Source organism: Mytilus galloprovincialis, chromosome 9 (assembly GCF_965363235.1).
Source record: "Mytilus galloprovincialis chromosome 9, xbMytGall1.hap1.1, whole genome shotgun sequence".
Lineage (NCBI taxonomy): Eukaryota > Metazoa > Mollusca > Bivalvia > Mytilida > Mytilidae > Mytilus > Mytilus galloprovincialis.
The window spans coordinates 21,721,041-21,748,047 of NC_134846.1; the positions used below are offsets into that span (position 1 = coordinate 21,721,041).

Below are 27,007 nucleotides of genomic sequence, written 5' to 3' on the forward strand. Positions count from 1 at the left end.
AGATGATTAACTCTAGACCTAAAGGAGCGAAAGATAGTTTGATTAATACATATCAACATGTCGATACGAGTACAAGGTAAGCTTAAGACGTGTTAACACATTTTTAAATATTTTTAAACATATTATCTTAATTTCTTATAAGTGGTTTACAGATCTTACATTTTGTTTGCATTAATCAGTAGATGTGTTTTATGGGAATGCATTATTTTTGTTGTTTTCATCAAGTTTAACTTTCCATTTTAACCTGTTTAAGTAGTCACTTTGATTAAGGTTGAATGATTTAAATTTCAAGAATTCGACATTGAGATCAGCCTAAAAAAAGACACAATTGATATCAAAGAGAGTTATAGCAAAGGATATATGAATAAGAAAGAGACCGCTACAATGCATTGAAATTATGAACACAATTTAACGTGTATACCATAAAAAAAATGTATCGTGTAATAACCATACATCGTTCAAACAATGTAGTTCAATATGTTTAAAAGGGCTGTCTTGCTTTCATTCATGAAAACTTTAAATGATGATCGAATTACATGCATTCTCTATCAATACTCATTCAAATATTTAGACAATATACGTATAGTGTCTTGAAAGATGAAATTTATTTGTATGAGGTTTAGAAACGGAGGAAATGCGAGGTTGTACCGAGCATTTTCCCGTTTAGTGCCGAATACAAATAAATTTCATATTTCAAGACACTATACGTATATTGTCTTTATACTGAAATCGATAAAAAATAACAAATATTGTTAAAAAAAAGTGTTTGGAATTTCCCTCATGGGGTACCATTTTAGGGTATTTCCCTTTGAGCATAGTCCGGGCGGTAAGACATTGACATAAAGGGAAAATGAACTTATTTAATAACATTTAATAAACATGGTATATAAATAACTAATTTGAAGACATAACAAGTTTAAATTCATAATTGTTTGACCATTGTTACTTACGTTGTCATGGTTGTGACGTGACGTTGTTTATGAAATACAGTAGTTCTGGTAAGTAGGCAGAGCTTATAGGTTAGTTCAGGTCATTGACGTATAAAGCTAACGTTTATACGTATAGCTTTAACTGTATAGCAAAATAGCTGATTGCATTAAAATATAGTATAAAAGGCAATAAGTTGTTCTTGTAGGTTTTTTGTTTTTGTTTGTTTACTTTTTATATCCTTGGACCCGTATTTTTGTCTAAATGTTAAAATGTGGATTTGATGGCGTATATAATCATGTGCACAGAAGCCGATTGAGCGTTTCAAAATAAATAATTATAATTGAAATTTTGAAAATTGTCTAAAGATTTTTATAACTTATTTATCTTAATATATAACAGGCTTTATTCGCCTAAGTTTTATGCTTCACATGTTTATAACCGTTAGTTAAGTGAATACGGTACAGCTACAGGTGAGGTAATGACATTGTTGACGTGTAAATGTTATTTTCCTGACGTCAGACTATGACGTATCATGAAAGTGTGCATTTTTGGAGAGAAAAAAAATTATGATTTAAACAGATTTTACCTGAAAACGAGCACATAGACCCTGGGAACCAATTTGAATGAAAAAGTTAACAATGATTTTTTTTTTAAACTTGGCTAATATATATTGCCAAAATATCATTTATTTCCTAGGCCTAGAATAGTGAAACTCGGTAAATTTCGACTCCTTTTATCTCTAAAAGTAACGCATGAAGGTATATATATCTGTAACAATAACATCTTCATGCCTTATATATCATGTACTGCAGTACGCCGCTAGATTAAAACTGACGTGGAAAGGTAACACACGGCCAGCGAAAGCTCTTCTTTTGAGAGCCCAGGTGGTCGTGTGGTCTAGCGGGACGGCTGCAGTGCAGGCGATTTGGTGTCACGATATCACAGTAGCATGGGGTCAAATCGCGGCGAGGGAAGAACCAAAAATTTGCGAAAGCAAATTTACAGATCTAACATTGTTGGGTTGATGTTTAGACGAGTTATATATATATATATATATATATATATATATATACAACTCGTCTAAACATCTCGCAAATTTTTGGTTCTTCCCTCGCCGGGATTCAAACCCATGCTACTGTGATATCGTGACACCAAATCGCCTGCACTGCAGCCGTCCCGCTAGACCACACGACCACCTGGGCTCTCAAAAAAAGAGCTTTCGGTGGGCATGTGTTACATTTCCACGTCAGTTTTAATCTCGCGGCGTACTACAGTACATGATATATAAGGCATGAAGATGTTATTGTTACAGATCAGCTAAATTATCTATAGTAAAGGATCCTACAAATTAATGTAAGATACAGTCACAGAAAATAATTATATTCATAAGTACGTCTGAGTCAGTGACAACCCTACAACAGATGTATCCATAGATAATTTAGCTGATCTGTAACAATAACATCTTCATGCCTTATATATCATGTACTGTAGTACGCCGCTAGATTAAAACTGACGTGGAAAGGTAACACATGTCCACCGAAAGCTCTTTTTTTGAGAGCCCAGGTGGTCGTGTGGTCTAGCGGGACGGCTGCAGTGCAGGCGATTTGGTGTCACGATATCACAGTAGCATGGGTTCGAATCCCGGCGAGGGAAGAACCAAAAATTTGCGAAAGCAAATTTACAGATCTAACATTGTTGGGTTGATGTTTAGACGAGTTATGTACACAGCCACGTATCACCATCATTGATGGCGATCCGATGGATACATCTGTTGTAGGGTTGTCACTGACTCAGACGTACATATATATATATATATATATATACAAAAAAAGTTTCTTTTCAAGCGGTGTACAGAATTATATATTAAAAATTAAATACACAAAAAGAGTTTTAAAAGCAGCATTGTCTAGCGCTTTCATCCATCTTGGGACTTTTCAAGACTATGAACGTCGTTATGAACGTCGTTATGGGGAACACATTAGTATTATGACGTAACGTCATTGTTCGTAAAATATTAGTAGTATGACGCAACGTTATTGTTCATGTAACTACTAAGCATTAAGCTTGGCGTCAAACACTTTTATAAATTTTCTTTCTAGTTCTTTACGGTATTCTTCTGTTGGTTCTGTACATTTGAAGAACGGGAAAAATTTGAATTTTCCTCCCGCACAAATATCTAAATGTTCGCTCAACGGAATTTGTCTGTACTCGGGTTGCCGTATTTGCTGTTTATGGATCCTGACCCGTTCACACACACTATTTCCTGTTTGACCGATGTAGTTTTCTTTACAGTTGACACATGTTATACAATAGATTACATTTTCTGATTTGCAAGTCATATTTGCGTTTACTGTAAATTTCTTACCGTTTTTGAAATATTTCGTACTGCCTATTTCTAAGTAAATATAATTGTCTCTGGAACATACTCCACAGCGTGAATCGCCACAAATTTGTAAGAAATTTACAGTAAACGCAAATATGACTTGCAAATCAGAAAATGTAATCTATTGTATAACATGTGTCAACTAGAAAGAAAATTTATAAAAGTGTTTGACGCCAAGCTTAATGCTTAGTAGTTACATGAACAATAACGTTGCGTCATACTACTAATATTTTACGAACAATGACGTTACGTCATAATACTAATGTGTTCCCCATAACGACGTTCATAACGACGTTCATAGTCTTGAAAAGTCCCAAGATGGATGAAAGCGCTAGACAATGCTGCTTTTAAAACTCTTTTTGTGTATTTAATTTTTAATATATATATATATATATCTATATATATATGTCGTGTACATGTTATTATTTTGTACAGGTTATTACTTGTACAAAATTTTCATACAAGTAATTACTTGTATGATGCCATCATACAGGTTATTACTTGTATAAATATAATTGTACAAGTAATAACCTGTACAAATTTTGTGGAGAAAAAGATAATAACTTGTACAAATCTTTATTTTACATTGGCCTATTTGAAGTTCACAATAAATTGTTTCCCTTTTAACATATAATTCATTACTTTGCCTAAAGGTATAAACTCTCAATATGTGAGTACATTTAATTTATCAAGTATATGAGCAAAACGGTTCATTTAAGTAGTCAAAACTAAAGTGCAGAGATGGAAAACAGTATAGAAAAGAAATTTAATGATGAAATAATTAAATTGTGTGATGACAATAATAAATCTCTTAATAATTCATTATTTACACGTGAAAGATACAGAGAGACTATTGGGAATGTAAAGAAAGCAAAATTAAGTTCCAAAAAGACTGCTCTTCAAAGATATTTCTTAAGGCAATATGATTTTTTGAGTGTAGCAGGCATTGAAAAACTCATTCGCAAAGGCGACATTTTTTTTTTTACTATTGTACAGTAGATGAACTTTATCCATTAATTAGAACTGCACATTCTGGAATTGGCCATGGAGGCATCCACAAGACATACAAGTAGTTAATAAAACAATTTGCCAATATCAGCAGAGAAATTATCAGAATTTTCATTCAGATGTGTGAACAGTGTATTTTGAGGACAAGTCGTACTGCAACCACAAAATTAGTTGTTCGTTCTATCACTTCTACAGACTTTAATGCCCGTTGTCAAGTAGACCTTGTTGACTATCAGTCATTTCCAGATGGAGAATACAAGTGGATCATGCACTACCAGGACCACTTTTTTCTACTTATGGGATCTCCACATATACTGCAAAGTGATAATGGAAGGGAATTTACGGCTAATGTAATTACAGAACTTAAACATATTACACTCATTTGGCCAGAGCTGAAATAAATGAATGAAGGGTACCAATTTATTTTTGCTTTTTAAGACCATGTCACTTTGCACCAGAAGTCCGTATTTACGTGGAATCTAGCTGTTTAGCTAAATTTGCAGAAGATGTCACATGAGCTTATGTCATTACTTTGCGTCCTTCGTTCATCTGTAAACTTCTAACATTTCAAAAATAATACTGATAAACACTTGAAAATAAGAACAGAAAAACAAACACAATATAAATTTTAAAAAATACGAAAGATAATGAGTTGTACAAGTTATTATCTTTTTCTCCACAAAATTTGTACAGGTTATTACTTGTACAATTATATTTATACAAGTAATAACCTCTATGATGGCATCATACAAGTAATTACTTGTATGAAAATTTTGTACAAGTAATAACCTGTACAAAATAATAAAATGTACACGACATATATATATATGTATATTTAAAGTAATTAAGGGAAAAATAGCTTGATGCAAATTTTCGTAAACATTTATCTTGGGATTGAAACTGTATGGTATTCACTTAACACCCCGAATTCATAAAAAAAATAAGTGCTGATGTTTTGTAGTTTAACGTCTACTCATGCTTTGTCCCTTTCCTATCTTCAACATTTGTAGCAAATAAACTCATCATAGATACCAGGATTGCAATTTTATATTTGCACCGTGTCATTCATTAAGAGTGAACACAGATAGGTATACCCTGTAGTCAACAAGATGGTTACAAACATCAGCAAGGCAAACAAAACGGCATATAATCTGAAAAGCAAGGTGAAATTGTCAACACGTTAAACGCTTAGAACTAAAAAAGATTGCCAAGCTGTGTTTGCCTATTGTCGCTCAAAATCAAAAGAAAAAAAACTCAATCATTGTCGTATCCGGTTTCAGCAATTCCTATAAGATTTTCATGAAATGTACTAACAAAAGCTTTTTCGAGAGGCCTGTGCGTATTTAGAATCGTCTTTGTTTAAAAAAAAAGTCAGCGAAAAGGTAAAGCCTGTATACTGGATTGTAACATAATGCAAACAATCTACCGAACCTAAACTAAAAATAAAATTTTGAAATGGACGAAAACAAAATATGTTATTTCGTCCAATTGATTAGCTTAATTCGAAATTAATATAGAAAACGCTACGATTGGAAAGTTTTAAGAATGTGATGTGGCAATATTTATTTCTAAAAAAAAGAATGTTGATGATATTAGACTAAAACATATTGATGAATGGATTTCGATATACCAAATATAATTGTAACCTTGAATGAATAACATTCCTTTAACCCTATTCTTCTGTTTTAGTGAAAAGCACAAAATATATAGTGAATCACGGAGAAACTGTTACATTTGAATGCAAGATTACAGGTGGTACTGAATGGTTAACACCTTTTGTGAAATGGAGGAGAACAAACAAGACATATGAAGCTAATACACACGAAATCAAAGAAACAAGAAAGGAATGGGATGATGCAAATTACATATTGACAACTTTTCTTACAATCAAAAGAGCCAGTAGATTTGACTCCGGCGTTTATAACTGTCTCGTGCTGCGTCACATAAGTGCTGATATAGAGTTAGATGTGTTAAGATGTAAGTGTTCACTATCATCCATCCTTTAAATTAGCTTTTTTCGAAAAGGTAACTTATTTAAAACTGTAATATAATCCTTGAATACTGTTTTTTATTGGTTTGAATATTGATTTTGTTATACAAAAATTGGAACCATCATAAATTTTCAAATACTGTCAGCTTCCAACAACTTACCCTGGCAGTTAAGCTTAAATTGCTCGGTTCTATATCGGGTACATTGAGTCGGTCAAGACGATGCTTTCTTTCTCAGGATTCGGTTTTCAATTGCCAAATTAGCAACGAGGCTCCCTGTCTTCCTGATATGTCTCTTCCGCCAGTACAGCACCACCAACCTGACTCTGAGGATTTAAAAGGGCTGGAGGGTTATATCCCGTTGGTATTTAGACTCGGTTTGGGTCCAAATAGGACAAAGGGACCCTTTCTTTAATTTTGATTGACAAAATCACGAGACACAATGACGAATGAATCCCATAGATACATATCCCCCTTGGCAAGATTATATAACAATATCAATTTTAAAATTTACAGCTAATCAACAATTCATTAACGTTACAACTCATTAACGTAACAATATTTAGCCAACGGCCTTCTATACATCTATATAAACACAGGGGAGATGCCAGCTTACAGAAAGCCAGCCAACCCTCACAGGCGACCCCCATTTAACCTGTAGGAGATTCTGCCCTCACTTCTCCCGCTGCCTTGGCCACCACATGCATGCGACGATGGTGGCAATGCAGAATGTTGGGTGGGGGAAATAAGGGGCTTCACTCTCCAGAAGGATTCACTGCGGTGGCAGCATACTTAAGGTGTCCTTCTGTTTGGGCTGAAGGAGCGCACACCCATTCCAAACCCAAAATAGTCATTGCATTGCCTTGGAAGTAGTGTAGAAAGATCGACTTTACGCGATTTATTGGCCTGTCCGCCATAACTCTAAAAACCTTTCTGTGGTCCTTGCGTGAACCTTAATTGCGTCCGGCATGTCGCCACGTAGGTGCATGACGACGAGCTGGTCAAAACGACATTACTGGATGTCCCACTTTGAGGTAGAGATTTGGCGGGAATGCAACTTTTCCTCAGCTGTAAAATCAACCCCCACCTTTCCGTGTCCAGATAAGCTGGGTTGAGACACCGACTGGTGTAGCTGGTGCTGATTTGCATCCTGGAATTGTCTGGTACTTTTGGGGTGGATCCACGCACTGACCCATCCCAGTACCAGCATATACAGCCCACTGGACCAAGTCTTGGGATCGCAGAAGACTGTCAATCCTTCAGCCACCTTGACTGGATCCAGAGGACTGGGGATCAACCGCGTTCGTAGAAAATTTTCATGGGATGTTGGAGGAAGCATCTCCAACTTGCTCAGAGACCTGTCCAGATTTATGTGACTATCGAAGGTACAAAATGTTTTGGGCAGGGTCCTTTTACAATCGAGACTCCCTGAAAAATCTCCTGTTTGCGACCCTCCCCGAGCTGTCAGTGACAGAGGTTAGCTCTTACACACTAGACCTAAAGTGACCGGATATATAAGTAGGACTTGGAGTCGGAAGAGACGTGAGGGAAAGTACGGGCCTGGAGGAAGACCCTGTGAACTGAACAGAGAATTTTTAAAGGCTGTGCCTGTTGCTCAATATTTTTCATATCTAAATGAATAAAATATGTTTAAAATAAAAAAAAATGTAAACCCCTACCTGATACCTGGGTCTGGAACACTCCGATGTGCCAACAGGAGACCCCAACATACACAAAACTCCTACTTAATCGGGCGGCTCCCCTGCTCAATGGAGGAACTCGCATGTGAAGGCTCGTGGAGCTGAAGTCAACCTTCCCCAGATAGGCTCGGCGCTGACCGTCCTGTAGATGACCCATCAACTCTACCTGCGCCCTCCAGCGCAATAGCAGTGCAGGAGAACTGATTGACGTCAGATAAAAGGTCCGGATGACCTCCCACTTTGCTAACCTATGTATTGCATCTGTATATTTTTGAAACAAGCATAATAAAATCTTCAGTTTGGCAAATCATAAAAAAAAGTCTGTCTCAAAAAGACTATACTTATGATCTACCATAGCATATTCATTTATCTGGCATATTTCTTAGTTTCATAATTTTTTTTATTATTAACTGTAATATTTTTTTCTGTCTATGAAGAAATAACATCAAAAATATATCATATGCACATATTTTGAAGTGTGCACCACATTTTTATGTCACTTCGAATAGACAAAAAAAATAAAACAGTCATTTTTTATAAGTTAATTCTAAATTTCATTCTAAACCGGTGAAAACCACGAAAAAGCGTTAATGACGTCATGGTCACACGACAAAATTACATCTATGAGATGATAAACATAACGACATCAGCCAATCAGAAGACTCGTAACATCCAAAATTAAATCATTTTTAAACAAAAGAAACATTAACACTTTTTGTCGATCACTTCAATATAATGAACGCGTACATAGGCGATTGTAAAACCCGTCCGATCCTCACTTTTTTTTTTTTTATAGAAAAAGAACATTTTCTTTTACTATAAAAGGAGTAGGTCCGACAACTTTGGCCTCAAATTTAAATTTCATCTGACGAAAGATTTTAGACACTTTTTAAACACTTAAGTGTCTATTTAAGTTGATTCAATAAGTATATGTAAAAGATTTTAACTGATTTACTCATTAAAAACGCCCCGATTCTAGCTTAAATATGAAAAATCTATCAAATATGCCAAAAATTGTCACTTTTCAGATGATTTTTGTCAAAAATGAAAGTGGCCGCATCCGTGTTTATCCTCAACCTTTATATATGTTATGTATTATCAAATACAAATTATATTTCAATACTAAGAATGAACACGAATGCGGCCACTTTCATCTAAGACGGAAACCGTCTAAAATATAAGTAAAATGCAAAATTGTGAAGATTTTCAGTAATTTAGAATGACTTAATGATGCTAGCAACCGTAATATGTGCATTCTATTGCCAAACACAGCCCATATTTATTTAGCACAAGCATTCTACTGTCCAATAAATAACTAAAAGTATACATTTGAACAATTTTGTAAAACTGCTATATTTTGGGGCCCAAAAGGGGTCTAACTGAACCTAATCCATTAAATTTTCATAAAAAGATAACCATTAATCTCGAATATTGTATAGTTGTATGAAAAAATATTGTAAAGCGAAACATTTTAAACACTTTTTATCGATCAGTTTAACATAATTATGTAAAGCGTACATCAGTGAGTGTTAAGTTAATATGTGCATTCTATTGCCAAACACAGCCCATATTTATTTAGCACAAGCATTCTACTGTCCAATAAATAACTAAAAGTATACATTTGAACAATTTTGTAAAACTGCTATATTTTGGGGCCCAAAAGGGGTCTAACTGAACCTAATCCATTAAATGTTCATAAAAAGATAACCATTAATCTCGAAAATTGCAATTGCTTAGTTGTATGAAAAAAATATTGTAAAGCGAAACATTTTAGACACTTTTTATCGATTAGTTTAACATAATTATGTAAAGCGTACATCAGTGAGTGTTAAGTTAATATGTGCATTCTATTGCCAAACACAGCCCATATTTATTTAGCACAAGCATTCTACTGTCCAATAAATAACTAAAAGTATACATTTGAACAATTTTGTAAAACTGCTATATTTTGGGGCCCAAAAGGGGTCTAACTGAACCTAATCCATTAAATTTTCATAAAAAGATAACCATTAATCTCGAAAATTGTATAGTTGTATGACAAAATATTGTAAAGCGAAACATTTTAAACACTTTTTATCGATTAGTTTAACATAATTATGTAAAGCGTACATCAGTGAGTGTTAAGTTAATATGTGCATTCTATTGCCAAACACAGCCCATATTTATTTAGCACAAGCATTCTACTGTCCAATAAATAACTAAAAGTATACATTTGAACAATTTTGTAAAACTGCTATATTTTGGGGCCCAAAAGGTGTCTATCTGAACCTAATCCATTAAATTTTCATAAAAAGATAACCATTAATCTCGAAAATTGCTTAGTTGTATGAAAAAATATTGTAAAGCGAAACATTTTAGACACTTTTTATCGATTAGTTTAACATAATTATGTAAAGCGTACATCAGTGAGTGTTAAGTATATATATGCATTCTATTGCCAAACACAGCCCATATTTATTTAGCACAAGCATTCTACTGTCCAATAAATAACTAAAAGTATACATTTGAACAATTTTGTAAAACTGCTATATTTTGGGGCCCAAAAGGGGTCTAACTGAACCTAATCCATTAAATTTTCATAAAAAGATAACCATTAATCTCGAATATTGTATAGTTGTATGAAAAAATATTGTAAAGCGAAACATTTTAAACACTTTTTATCGATCAGTTTAACATAATTATGTAAAGCGTACATCAGTGAGTGTTAAGTTAATATGTGCATTCTATTGCCAAACACAGCCCATATTTATTTAGCACAAGCATTCTACTGTCCAATAAATAACTAAAAGTATACATTTGAACAATTTTGTAAAACTGCTATATTTTGGGGCCCAAAAGGGGTCTAACTGAACCTAATCCATTAAATGTTCATAAAAAGATAACCATTAATCTCGAAAATTGCTTAGTTGTATGAAAAAAATATTGTAAAGCGAAACATTTTAGACACTTTTTATCGATTAGTTTAACATAATTATGTAAAGCGTACATCAGTGAGTGTTAAGTTAATATGTGCATTCTATTGCCAAACACAGCCCATATTTATTTAGCACAAGCATTCTACTGTCCAATAAATAACTAAAAGTATACATTTGAACAATTTTGTAAAACTGCTATATTTTGGGGCCCAAAAGGGGTCTAACTGAACCTAATCCATTAAATTTTCATAAAAAAATAACCATTAATCTCGAAAATTGTATAGTTGTATGACAAAATATTGTAAAGCGAAACATTTTAAACACTTTTTATCGATCAGTTTAACATAATTATGTAAAGCGTACATCAGTGAGTGTTAAGTTAATATGTGCATTCTATTGCCAAACACAGCCCATATTTATTTAGCACAAGCATTCTACTGTCCAATAAATAACTAAAAGTATACATTTGAACAATTTTTTAAAACTGCTATATTTTGGGGCCCAAAAGGGTTCTAACTGAACCTAATCCATTAAATGTTCATAAAAAGATAACCATTAATCTCGAAAATTGCTTAGTTGTATGAAAAAATATTGTAAAGCGAAACATTTTAGACACTTTTTATCGATTAGTTTAACATAATTATGTAAAGCGTACATCAGTGAGTGTTAAGTATATATATGCATTCTATTGCCAAACACAGCCCATATTTATTTAGCACAAGCATTCTACTGTCCAATAAATAACTAAAAGTATACATTTGAACAATTTTGTAAAACTGCTATATTTTGGGGCCCAAAAGGGGTCTAACTGAACCTAATCCATTAAATTTTCATAAAAAGATAACCATTAATCTCGAATATTGTATAGTTGTATGAAAAAATATTGTAAAGCGAAACATTTTAAACACTTTTTATCGATCAGTTTAACATAATTATGTAAAGCGTACATCAGTGAGTGTTAAGTTAATATGTGCATTCTATTGCCAAACACAGCCCATATTTATTTAGCACAAGCATTCTACTGTCCAATAAATAACTAAAAGTATACATTTGAACAATTTTGTAAAACTGCTATATTTTGGGGCCCAAAAGGGGTCTAACTGAACCTAATCCATTAAATTTTCATAAAAAGATAACCATTAATCTCGAAAATTGCTTAGTTGTATGAAAAAATATTGTAAAGCGAAACATTTTAGACACTTTTTATCGATCAGTTTAACATAATTATGTAAAGCGTACATCAGTGAGTGTTAAGTATATATATGCATTCTATTGCCAAACACAGCCCATATTTATTTAGCACAAGCATTCTACTGTCCAATAGATAACTAAAAGTATACATTTGAACAATTTTGTAAAACTGCTATATTTTGGGGCCCAAAAGGGGTCTAACTGAACCTAATCCATTAAATTTTCATAAAAAGATAACCATTAATCTCGAATATTGTATAGTTGTATGACAAAATATTGTAAAGCGAAACATTTTAAACACTTTTTATCGATCAGTTTAACATAATTATGTAAAGCGTACATCAGTGAGTGTTAAGTTAATATGTGCATTCTATTGCCAAACACAGCCCATATTTATTTAGCACAAGCATTCTACTGTCCAATAAATAACTAAAAGTATACATTTGAACAATTTTGTAAAACTGCTATATTTTGGGGCCCAAAAGGGGTCTAACTGAACCTAATCCATTAAATTTTCATAAAAAGATAACCATTAATCTCGAAAATTGCTTAGTTGTATGAACAAATATTGTAAAGCGAAACATTTTAGACACTTTTTATCGATCAGTTTAACATAATTATGTAAAGCGTACATCAGTGAGTGTTAAGTTAATATGTGCATTCTATTGCCAAACACAGCCCATATTTATTTAGCACAAGCATTCTACTGTCCAATAAATAACTAAAAGTATACATTTGAACAATTTTGTAAAACTGCTACATTTGGGGCCCAAAAGGGGTCTAACTGAACCTAATCCATTAAATTTTCATAAAAAGATAACCATTAATCTCGAAAATTGCTTAGTTGTATGAAAAAATATTGTAAAGCGAAACATTTTAGACACTTTTTATCGATCAGTTTAACATAATTATGTAAAGCGTACATCAGTGAGTGTTAAGTCCGTCCAGTCAATCTTCATTGCTCACACATTTTTTTTATTAAACATTTCTTTGTTATATTTTCATAAAATTTGTTATATATTTATATATTTTGTTATATAGTATCTCTAAGGTCTTCACATATTAAAATAATTTTAAAATAACAAAAATGTTCTGACTATCTATATCTCATCTGGACAATATCCTGTCACAATACGGTCAATCGTCCTGTCATTAGGGTACATGTAACCCAACTGTTGGAAGTGTATCGACGCGATGCAGTATGTGGCATTCAGCGTATATTTTCTGGACAAAAGATAACAATATACTAAGAGTAACAGCATGTAAGCGTACAGCTTCCGGAGTTTGTAGTTTTCTGTCCAACGGAGAGAAGTAAATAAGAACAATGAGTTTCAACTGTTAGTTTTCTGGCGTCACATCAAGCGTCATAACTATAGCCTATTATACTACATGTACACAAAATGTATAAACAATTCATCAAACCGATAATTTCATATTTTGCTGGATGTCGAAATCAAAGAACATTTATCACCTTATTATAATACATTATACTCAATCTTTCTTAAATGCTTTGTACAGGCTTACATACTTATGGCACCAAAAAAAAATCATATTTTGTAGTATTTCTTCACACTGTCAATTAGGTTTTGTAAGCTTTTGAGTTGAATACTGACATTTTTGTGCTTTGTACAGAATATTACCATAAAAGATTGGATGTGAAATACCTGAACGTATAAGATGTCTGCATGTTGAGTTATATTTACGAATTATTTCCTTATACTGGTGATAAAATTTAGTAAATATTTTGACCAGTTTGTGATATCGAAAACCCTGGTGTAATAATTTTTCAGTAATACATAAATTTCTCTCGCTAAAATCTACAAACACGAGCGAATCGTACAAGTTGAGATATATAAACACCATAAGATAGTGACAAGGGAACGTCACCATCTAAAAATGGATAATTAACGATCGGAAATGAAAAATCATCTCTTTTATCATAAATTTCTGTATTAAGCTTCCCGTTAATGATATAGATATCAAGATCGAGGAAAGGGCAGTGGTCATTGTTAGTATTAGCTTTATTTAAAGTACGTTCAACAGGATAAATTTCTTTAGTATACATACTGAAGTCGTCATTATTGAGAGCCAATATATCATCCAAATATCTAAAAGTATTTTTAAATTTTTGTATCAAATGTTGTTTCGATGGGTCTTTGTTAATTTTGGTCAGAAATTGTAACTCATAACAATATAAAAACAGGTCCGCAATAAGTGGTGCACAGTAAGTCCCCATTGGAATTCAAATAACTTGACGATATACGGAATTTCCAAGCGAACAAAAATGTTATCAAGTAAAAATTCAAGTGCATGTATAGTATCAAAGCATGTCCAATTGACATAGTTCTTTTGTTTATTGCTACTATAAAATGACATAAAAGAGTTTGAACATATATACTCGCATTCTAACTTTTTAATTGCCCAGTTAATAAGGGATGTGAATTTTTTCTTAATAAGAATATGAGGCAAAGTGGTATAAAGGGTAGAAAAATCAAAACTTTGAACAGATTCAAAATCACTAATATATGCATGAAATTTATCAAGTACTTCTAACGAGTTTTTGACACTCCAAAAATAATTAATTCCACTATTTTCAAAAGCTTTATTTGAACAATTTATTATCAGGTGTTTTATTGTACCAAGTGTACTAGTAAGTAAAACAGACAATTTAGTAGTGGAACAATGGCTTGAAGATGAAATAAATCTATATTTGTAAGGTTTCTTTTGTAGCTTCGGAAGCCAGTACATAGTTGGGACTTTCATTGTAATTGGTTCTGCTTGTAAAGAAGTAGCTAAAAGTTTGTGCTTGTTACAGATGTCGTTTTCTGAAAATGAAGTCAGTTGGAATGTTGGTGAATTCGTGATTTCCTTTTGCAGAACCTCTATATAAAATTTACGTCAAACAATAATGATATTATTAGCAGCTTTATCAGCCGGGACAAAAACAAATTCCTTGGCTAGTTCTTTAAGTTGATGTTTGATACGCGACATAGGGTTTTTATGGTTGTTGTTAAGAGTAAAATGTTCTTTAAAATGATGTTTTCGAATATCAGCTATCTTCATTACTGAATTAAAAAAAGAGTCCACAGATTTTTTGTCAGCTTTTTCCCGTTTTACCCATTTCAAACAGTAGGTATGAAGTGAGTCGGGGATGATATTATGACACTCATTCCAATCAATAATTGATGGGGGACGATATTTAGGTCCTTTACTGAGGAATGATTTTAACTCTCGGTCGCGAATGATGTTAAGGTCTCCTGTTATGACATGGGAAACGGGACCAAAGGTGTATTCGGAATTTCTGCAATTACACGAAATAGGTGTTTTTTCAATGATATTTATATCTTTACACAATTAGCTAAACTGTAACCATCAAATGAAGGTTCGTCTTGTTAAAGAGTATTCAACTCATTTGAAAAAATTGTTGTGTGCTGATATTCATGTAATATTTGCCACTGAAAGTTTTGCTAAAGTAAAGAAAATACGGGGGGGACCAAACTTGTAGTTTGTAGTTCCATGTGATCACTTGCCTGTCAACAAACAGTGATAAAGGGAGATTGCCGGATTCCGATCCTGACTGAAAAGGACAACATTTGTTTTTAATAACTGATTTACTCTTGATACTTCGGTTCTTTAAAATGGCCAACATAATATAGCAGAGTGCTAAAATCTGTTATTTTCAAATTACCTATCAATAATCGGTATTGTAAAAAAGTACTATATATACGATTCTGAAACATAAATGTGACAAAAGAATAAACACTTATGTTAAAAGGTGCACCAACAGAAAATAGAAACTGCAATCTTTCTTTAATATTTAATAAGATTATTTCCGATTTAGCGGATTTAAAATATCGGTGACCTCCTTTTTATTGATGCTTTTAAATTCTTCCACGAAGTTGCAACTTATGCAGAAGTTTGAAGGGAAACAAAAAGTAGATTTTTTTTATTTCAAGAAAAATCTATTATAAATAGCAATTAAAATTGGCAGGGAATGTTCAAAGGCCTTCAAAAGTAAAGTATTCTCTTGAATTACCATACTGATAATAGAGCCTGTCCAATTTATTCTGGTAGCCCCAACTGTCTTCCCTGAACCCACGGTCACAACATCTTGAAAGCTAAGGTGATGTGGTTAGGATGGAGAAGGTGACCTAATCGCCCTTGCCCTTGTTGTTTCTCCGCATTGTGTGAGACATGCATGTGTGGCGTGGTCCCTGCCTCATGCCTGGATTAGACTGTCCATGCGTTGCACCTTTTTATTTTTGCTCCTTGCAAAATATATCAGCCATCCTGCTGCCTGGCATGGAGGTACTAAATTCCATGTCATTTATATCAGTGCGCTGTTGAACTGGAGTTTGGTATACACAATTCCCTTTAAGGACTTGGTGTTTTTACCAAATATACATGTGGGGTTCACACAATCCCTACAAGGGTTACGCTAACAGCAAAGTGAACATTCCTAAAATTAACAAATTAGTTACTTTAACTCAGCCACGGAAGTTTTCACTACCCGGTGCCTTTTCTTTTTCTCTCAAATTGACTACCACAGCAATGCTGTGGGCAGCCAAAAGCTATAAATTCGGTGACCTGTCAGGGATCTCCTAATAAAAAAATGGAGGTTGCTATTTTGGCTCTTTGTTAGTATTCTTAGCTTAAGAACGCCGATGTAAGCTTTCAACAACTTTTTTTGTTTTTGTTTTTTTGTTTTTTTTGTTGGTTTTTTTTTTCGGGGGGGGGGGGGGGGCAGCATCTTATACAAATAACCAGGTTTTTTTGTTGGAACATATGTTTATTGTATATGACAGCCAATGCCATTTCTTTCTTTCTCTAAACTGAGATTATTTTAAACTGGTTTGATGTTATATTGAACATACATTGTATGTTATTAGTTTGTTTTGTTATTGTTTTTTGGGGTGGGGCGGGGGTGGGGGGTTGTGATGCTCAATCTTTTATTTTCCATGTTGTTGTTTTGTGTTTTCCGTTGTACGTCTGTTTGTCGTTTTCCTGTTTAGCTTGTGGGCTGTTTGTTTTTGACCTTGTATGAGTTTAAATGACCCTTTGGTATCCGTCGGCTTGATTTGCTTACAAATTATTATGTAATTATTTCCAGTTCGACCTGCTAAAATCAGATATAATGTTGCACACTATGAGCCATGTACACTTGAGTGTAAGCTTAAAGATTTTACAGAATATTCCATCGAAGCAGTCACATGGTTAAGAAGATGTAAGAAATCTGGAAAAATTACACTGCTAGATGGAAAAACAGAAGGACATTCCGTTTTAAAGACTTTTCTAACAATAGAATCATCAGAGGAAGAGGACTCTGGCTTTTACATATGTATAATTCGAATTGAAGACCAAGAGCTTCGGAGTGATGAAATAGAGTTATGTGTTTTTGGAAGTAAGTTTTTTACTAATTGTTTAATATGTTTGTGTCATCAAATCCTCGAACATTTTTGTTGGCTGTTGGTTGTTATATTGATTTGTAAGTGATTTTGATATTTACTTTCAGCTGTATTATACAAAATGTATACTTGTAATGTATTGTTACACTGCTGTTAGATCTCAATTATTGTCACATTAACGTAGCATGTCAGCTATATTCTTTCAACTGAACTATAAACTAAAGTATGTAATTTAGATTGGAGCTTTAGTTAGCTTTAAAACGAAAATTAACCTACCATTTTCCTCAAAAATTACTTGGAATTAGTCAGGAGTATGAGTATTGCAGTTGTTTTTACTTGTTCTGTCCGGTGGATGGCGTTTGATTTTGTCAGTTTTCATGGACTATTTGAATTTGCTTTGGAGTTCTGTATTTTTGTTTTACATTGTTGACTTCGTTTGATCTCGGATTAACTATGTAATAACTATTTTAACAAGATGTTTTTAAAACTTCGAGTAATTCCATGAGAGGTAGGTTGTTTGCTTGATGTCAAACTGTCTGATTCTATCTTTTAAACATTTGTTTTCAATTCGAGTCCAAATCTCCCACCCTTTAACAAAGGTCGACAAAATGAACAAGATACCCTTTTAAAATTTGTGTGAGTAATGAGTATAATACATATAGTGTTTGCCATTACGTTTAGCAAAACACAACGAGTCACTCACCTTAATTCAACTTATGTATCATTTTTGGTCATAAGTATCTAATTCTACAGATTAATAATCACAATAATGAATTTCGAATTTCACTTAATATGCTTAATACATGTACATACGGTTTTCAATAGTGCTTAAAAGATAATATGATCATGATGATTCAAATGCGACAAGAAATATAAACATCGTGTTATTCTAACAGAGAATACCTACATACAAAATACACATTAAAGTTTTAGCATGTATAATTTCAATTAGTTATATCTTAACTATATCACAGATTTGATTTACTTATATATTACTTTTCATTGCAGTTGTTGCTGACAATGATGAATATGACATTATTGTCGGAAGTAATGCTGTCCTTAAATTTCGATGGATCGATTTGCCATTGTCGTCAGCTGTAACTTTGTTTGTCAATGGCAATGACTTTGAATCCTATAATCTACACAAATGCAACTGTTATTCAAAGGTAGGAACGGAACCAACTGTATACATCTTCAATGCCGAACTACGGGATGATGGATACTATTCCTTTGTCGCTCATTACGAGTATAATGGATCACGATTTGAAGCCCGAATTGCTTGGACACGTTTGAATGTTCGTGGTAAATATTCCAAATACTATTTAATAAGAATACATAACTTATTGGCATTTCATTTCTTTATATACAAACCTACTACATATGACACATTTTTAAGTCTGAAACGAAATCTGGAGATAAGTGAAACAAAATTAAAACATAAGTGATATTGAATAAGGTACCGTTTAAAGACCAATTTGTTTCAGGAGCACCTGAGATCACCCCCGTTTTTTGGGGCGTTTATGTTGCTTAGTCTTTAGTTATCTATGTTAGTTAATGTTCATTGTCTGATTGTCATTTTGCTATAAAACCATGGCGTTTTCAGTTTATTTTCGACTTATTAGTTTAAATGTCCATTTAGTTTCTTTTGCCTATCTTTCATTGTTAATTCTTACCTTTGCTCAGGCAGTAAAGAATGTTAAAAAGAATGATCAGAAAAACCTAAAACAAGAATTGAGATTTTAATTTAATTTTAATTTGCACAAATTACTGGGTTTCCTTTGACAGGAAACTCAGATTGCGATAAAAGTCGTACACCATTGATATACAAGTAAACAGATGAGCAGTACACGACTCTTGTGCATGTTGTAAGATTTATCACAGTATTCTTCTCGTGTATGTTATTTAATTAATTGACTTCAAATTCATCTCTGTCAATGGAATGACATGTAACAAAGACAAGTATATTGAAATTGTGTGTGTCTTTTTTTGTCTTAGACTCAGACCAATAACCTTTTGTTCTAATAAATACTAATAGCTGTCATTTCTAAAAATTACACTTAATATATCAAAAAATTAACATCACTATTTTCATTTCTACATCAAGATGACAAAAGACATTAGTTTTATATCAAATTGCATTGCAGATTTTTTTCACGAAAAATGACTCTATAATTTTATTCCGCCTACTCCGGTCAGTTTTAATATTATGATATCATTCTTGATTATAACGTTGAAATAGTTATATGAATATCACATGTATTCAATACATGTATATATATATATATATATATACATGGAGTTTATACAATTATTTAACAGTGTTACAAATCCACAGAAATAACACACATCAAAGAGGAGAATAGAGCAGATTGTTATCCCGAGAAAAGGCAAATAATATTTGATAAAAAAAGTCTGAGAAAATTCTGAGATGACGGATGACATGTCATAAGTTATGGTGACAAAAGTCTAGGAAAGCAAAGATAATCACAGTTATCGAGATGACGGAATCAATACGATTTTTTTTAAAAGAAAATCATTCACGATTAATGCCAACATACCATGCAAGACCATACATTTGGTATACTGGATGAATGCTCTTGGATACAAAGAAATAATTATCAAATAAACAGTACTTCTATTCTTCTAAGTGAAAATTGTTGGCGGCAAATTACTTGTTTCTAAAACGATTTCAGTTAATTCATTGCACCGAAACTCCTATGAAATCATACAAATGCGGAAGTATTTGTGATTTGACGTAATTCTGTAGTGTTATGTACTTCCTAAATTTGTCTTTGAAAAATCCTTTTTCCATAGAAAACGCATTTTTTTTAAAGAAAATATCCTTATTCGGAGACCGTTCTCCTCGATCCGTGTCTTATACGCTTTCGTGTCGGCTCAGTCGTTGTACAACCCGAGAAAAGTGAGAGTAAGAAGCAATCATAGAAAATACAACACTTAGGTCTTTAAGGATCATATGTATTGTATTTTAAGTGCATAATTAAGCTAAATTAAACGATATCCCAGCTATGGGTAAATAGCCAGTCAGATGGGTGTTGATAACTCAGAAAGGCAATCCATCTAGGAGAGACAAGTCTGATACCAATCCACCAATCCGGGTAGATCTTTGCTCGTAAGCCTAGGACAGCATTCGATCTAGGGGAATGGAACCTCAACTACAAATCCAGGCCCTCCAGGTTAGGGGTTGAGCACAAGACTACCTATATATCTCGTCTCATAAAAAAAAACTCTAGTTACGAAAACTAGACCAGTGGTTGAGGCCTTATGAGCTGACAGGCACGAAGAGAATGAGTATGTGAGTGAAATGATACCTTTCATTTTTACTCAGATGCAGAAATGTTCAAAAATGAAATGGTAATGAACAAGTTTAAGTGATCTTTCTTCCCTTTTTTACGTGCTAACACAGACATACCTGATGTCCGAACCTTGGTTTCATCTCTTGCCAAATTGTACCACGATTTCACAAACATCTTTAAGTGTGTGTAGTGTGTGTAGTGTGAAAGAGACGGGATCCATGAATATTTAATACGAAACACAAGCAGAGGGAAAGTTTCGTTAAGGAAACACATAAAACGACGCAGAAATAGGGAATTAAAAAATGTCCCATTCATAATTTTTCAATAAATATTTAGCCATATAGAGTTACAAATGAAAAGTATTCTATATCAATATCTAAGTCAAAGCGAAACAAATAGGACATTTCTATTTTTACACAAATAAGCGGAAACACTTGAACAAAAAGGATAAAACTAATGGGACCATTCGCTGACTTTATGTTATGAATACACATTTTAAAACAACGTCTTGATAAATCCTTCGTGTTTATTGTGATGCTAATTTTAATCATGACGTGGATATGATAAATACAAACTCAATTAAATAAAAAAAAAATGCTATATACTTGTAGCTATTGTAATGAAAACTTTGGAGTACACAGTTGACTATGGAGCAACGCTTACATTAGAATGTAGTTTAAAAGGGACCCCAAATGCTAAGTCAGTGTTCTGGAAAAGAAAAATGAACGACAACACAGAAATTGTTTCCATTGACGGCTCTAAATTTATAGGGTCAACGGTCAGCAATCCATCGTTAGTGATCATAAATGTAAACAACAGTAATATGGGTTCCTATTTTTGCACTGTAATGTTCGGCAGAAAAAAAGAATGTTTAATTGGAAATGAAGTGTCAGTTTATTTACAAGGTATATCTTATATTGTTGATTATAGGATCTGATACAATTGAATTATAAAAATTAGGTCAACATTAAGCAAGTTATTATTAATAACTTTTACAAGTACCAAATTCATTACATCAAAAGCTCGATTAATAGATTGGTAATGTCAATTTCGCTCTTGAAAACCGGCAAATATATACACATAGCATAATTACAACCTTTATAATTTTATGCAAGTTGTATTTTAAATGATAAATGTATCTACTAGCTTAAAAACATCATTTTATTTACTTTAATACATCTGATCAACATAAAACTATTATCTGATCAGCTGTTCGTAGAAACTTTTCAAAAATATTAAAAAAAAAATAATATTTTATATTTTATATTAATATATTAATTTAATATTTCGTGGAAGGGCAGAATAATTGTGTTTCTAATATTCTATTCGTGCATTGTATTTGTACCTCTTAATCATATTAAGGAATTAGAAAACACGAACAGTATCACATTTATTTTTTTTAGAACAAACAGTGTCTTCTGAAAAAAGTCGCTACAAGCATCATTGTTATATAAAACAGATTGTCATCTTTGGGAATTCCGCTGTCAAAGGAGTAACCTGTGCTGGTCTTTTTTATCGATTGTTAGAATGTCTAAGTCTTTTTTTTAAAGGAAAATGGGGAGGGGGGGGGTGGGGGTTAGACATATTATTTTAATTGGCAGGTACAAATTGTTTGCAAGTCTGAACATGCTCTAATAAATACATATCAGTACAAAAATTTTAATAAAAACGAAAACACTTCCCTTTTTCGCTTTAGTATTTGAATAATAGAGGGGCAGAACTTTCGGTGTTTCGTATTTGTTGTACTATTAGTATATGCAATTAATTGATAATTAAGATATACACAAACCTTTCATTATTTGACCAGTATAGCTAATGTTATGTGTGTGTGTTTTCTTGCAGATACATTGACAGTGCAAGTTCCAAAGCCTAAGTACACTGTGTACTATGGACAACATGTTACTTTGAAGTGCAGTTTTGAAGGGGGTCCACCAGCAATTGACGTTGCATGGCACAAAAGTCTTTGTAAAAACTGTGATAAAATTAGTGTTCCTGATACTAACAATTCTAAATACATTCCACCAACTGTCAAAGTCCCATCTCTGACTATCTTGAGTGCCGACGGAAACGACAGCGGGTATTATACCTGTGAGGCAAAGGGATACAATGGAAGGAAAGTGGAAAGTCCGTGTATTGAATTAGTTGTTATAATATTAGGTGGGTATATTGATTGGTAAAGCATACCGTTTTGTTAAAAAAAAATTAAAGCAATCAGCTATTATGAACTAGTAATTCTTATAAAATATACACGTGTAGACGAATATCTTCTACAATGAGACATACAGGCTATATTTGTGTATTCCATGAATGACAACAACAACGTTGTATTGAAACAAGAAATTTTACAAAAAAATATACAGTTTAGTACAATTTATATGATAATTTATTATATATTTATTAAATGAAAAGAAATTTTAGGCATACCAAAATTGAAACTATAACCGTTGATTTGAACTTTACCATTTTACCGTTATAATGAACAGATCAAAGAATCACATTTCTATCGTAGAAGTATAATTACTTGAAAACTTTGTTCGATTATTTATATTAAAATTTGACATGGGAAAATTATCATCATTACTGATCTTTAAAGAATAAGTAACTGTGGTCAAGTGTTGAGATTTGATTGTGAAAGATATGGTATAGGATCGTTATTGAAATGTTACCAAAAAGACGAATGCAGCGCTAGCTCCAGTTAATAATATCTTTCAATCAAGTTTAAAGACAAATATTGGGGAAATGTATTTGTCCGTCAATATGGTCAAACGTTATGATCAGTATCAGAGAAAAAATGTCACGTAAACATGTTAAAAGTACACCATTTTAATAAAAGTACAAAAGACAGATTGCTTTTGGAAATATCAGTGACATAGATGTAAACAAACATTTTTTTATTTATTTTTTTATTTTAATTTTTTAAAAGCAACCATGGCCAGTTAGTTATTCGGTATTCAAATTTTCTTATTTGAATATAATAAAAGCAATAAACATTCGATAACATTCAAAGTATGATAGTAATAAGTGAATAGTTGGGAAATCGTAGAGATATATAATCCTTTTTTGTGACCAATTAAATTTATCGTTAATTCTGGTTTTCTGCAAGTATAAATCCTTATTTCATTCAATTATTTTTTTTATGACCAACAGATTTTTTTATCAAAATTATATACTCAAGAAGAACATTAAAGTTATGATATTTAAGAAATAAAAAGAAACCATCCCTCTACATGTAGTCAGATAAAAAATAAATAAACATAAACAACTGTGGACAACCAAAATAGAAAATACAACGTTTGAATCACTAAATATTCAGCTATATTCATGGACGAGGGCCAAGTGATTGACTAGATCTTTCTGATTGACATAATATTATGCATACAGTTAGTTAATAACATATGTAGATATAAATGACATCAAAAGGATATTTTGATAAAACTGTTCTCTTCTTAGTTTTTGTGGGTTCAAAGAGCAAGTTTGATATTCCAAATGTATAGAGAAAAGCAATCAGAGCTAGGTAACAAACATAGAGACGCTACTTGTCTTTCAATATCCACAAAATTGGATTCCATTGTCGATAGGGGGATGTCACCATCATTTAAGTGATCTCCAGCTGGTTTTCGCAATATATTAAGAATATCAAACTGGCATTTTGAGTTCTCAGTAAAATTTAAATCACGTTTGTATCTTTATATTAACTATCTGCATACTATTGGAAAGATTGGGAGATCAAAAATGGAGGGCGGGGTCTCACCATAGCCCTGTGCCTTAGTCCTAATTTTTTGGAAATTTCTAGCTGAGAGTGAATCTGAGCCTGTCGTAAAAAAAGACAAAAAGTTAACCCAACTATCCAAATTACATTTGGATTTATAATGTTTTAGATTTAAGGACAACGATAATATACGACGGCTTGAATAGGGTCATAACACGATATCTTATATATCTATCAACTCCTCCTAGCAATGACCATCATGATTTTAATGTTAACGAATATTTTTGTTTTGTATGATTTCCAACGATCTCCAGATAAGGAGATGTATCAGTCAATTAAACAAGCGTTTCTAATCCCGATTAAAACATTTCAATACTCTCATTTGATTGAAGCGGCGTTACAAATGTTGCAAATAATGAATATATCCTCTTTAGCATCATAAACACTGCGTCCTCTACCAACAAGATCTTTTTTGTCTCAAAAAGATTCAGATAAAAAATAAATATGAAAAAAACGTATGTATGTCAGCATGGTCAATACGACCTGGACTGTGTTGAAACAGTTAGTTGAAGCGGTATTTTTTTAAATGAAAGTAACTTGAGAAAGTTACAAGATAGCATATAAAAAATATGTTGTTTTTGAGATTTCATATTACTTTTTATGCTGAATAGTTTATTACGCATAGCATGTTCTCAGAAGACATGTTATAATATCTACCATAAAAGAAGGAGGTTTGGTATGCCACAAAACCAGGTTCAACCCACCATTTTTTCCTTTGAAAATGTCCTGTACCAAGTCAGGAATATAGCCATTGTTATATTATACTTCGTTTCTGTGTGTGTTACATTTTAAAGTTGTGTTTCCGTTGTATCGTTTTTTTTCACTTATTTTTGAGTGTGAATTCACATTACTATAAGACGGGTCTCGGTACTTATCTATCCCAAATTCATGTTTTTGGTTTTGATGTTAAATGTTATTCTCATAAGATTTTGTCTAATGCTTAGTCCGTTTCTGTGTGTGTCACATTTTAATGTTTTGTCGTTGTTCTCTATTTATATTTGATGCGTTTCCCTCGGTTTTAGTTTGTTACCCCGATTTAGTTTTTTGTACATGGATTAATGAGTTTTGAACAGCGGTAAACTACTGTTGCCTTTCTTTATACTTCCAATACTTTAATCTGATTCGTTATCTCAAAAATGCTTTGACATCTTACGGCATATACTGTTTCCTCACCGCTTGATGCAAATTACAGAATCGTTTTCTATTTACATTTTTGATTGAATTATACACGTAATGTTTTGTCGTAAAGGTCTTATTTGTCTGTTCAATGTAAGATGTATTGAAATGCGAATGTTTTTTCATTGTATATGATTAGTTCATATTGTATTTCTTTACTTGTCTATTTCAGAACCATTTTCTGTTCAAATTGATCCGCAATATCGTGTTTTATTTGGTGAAAATGTGAAATTGAAGTGTCATATATCAGGAAAACCCAGTCCGACGTCATTTCTTTGGAAAAAAGATGGAAAAGACTTATCTAATGCATGCGATTATAAATATGTAGCATCAACTGTAAATAATCCATATTTAACAATAATCAATGCTGATAATGATGATGGTGGTACATATACATGTTATTTTTATAAAGAAAATAATGATTTGCTTAAAAAGGCACACACACTGCTGTCAGTTATCTATGGTAAGTATAAGGTTGGCATTATGCAATTATTATGTGTTGCATCTTATCATACACTCTATTACATTATGCATTTGGTAACTCATTTTAAAGATACAACTGGACCTAAATACAGATTGGTGCAGTCCTAACCTGTACAAAAGAAAACTTGAATCAGACTTGTTGACTGCTTTCCAAGTTATTTTGAGAAATACTATGCAGATAACCAAGTTAACTACGTTGTTTGTAAAACACACATATGGTCTGCCTTTTAAGGACTGCTTCAGACTAATTTTACCTAGGGCTTCCTAAATATTTGTATTGCATCGTAATGCTGTTGGTGGGAAGTCTAGTGTCAAAATATTACCTACCTCCCTTGTAAACACTGAAAACGTTACAATTTTTTTCTCAGTTTTACTAAGAAAGTATTAGTTATAGATCCACACGAAAACGATCTGGGAAATATTAACAATAAATAGGAATTGAAATAAAAGTGAAACTTCAATCCAATGTTATTTTTTTTCTAACCACTGTAAAATTGCCAACAACGAGTATAACAGACTTTAGACGCTTTGAGTAAATTTGGGTTAGCATACTCCTATGCGATTAAAAAAAAGCAGCTTCAATTGATTATGTTACTACTAGCTGTATAACTTCCTGGAACATGCCAATTATCTGCATATGTATCATCGGCTGATGGCACTAGAACCAGTCCTCATTTTCATATATTGACATCGGTTTTTATGTCTTGTTTTACGGTATAGTGATATAGTGGTAAAATCATTGTG

General features: G+C 32.6%; 1 protein-coding gene across 1 annotated transcript; it reads left to right on the forward strand.

Annotated features, from left to right (window-relative positions):
• Positions 1-27,007, forward strand: LOC143046697 (roundabout homolog 1-like). The gene is made up of 7 exons (XM_076219799.1): positions 1-76; positions 6,011-6,298; positions 17,227-17,517; positions 18,530-18,823; positions 21,447-21,740; positions 22,678-22,992; positions 25,953-27,007. The coding sequence occupies exons 1-7, from the start codon at positions 58-60 to the stop codon at positions 26,369-26,371; spliced, it is 1,920 nt and encodes a 639-aa protein (XP_076075914.1). The 5' UTR covers positions 1-57; the 3' UTR covers positions 26,372-27,007.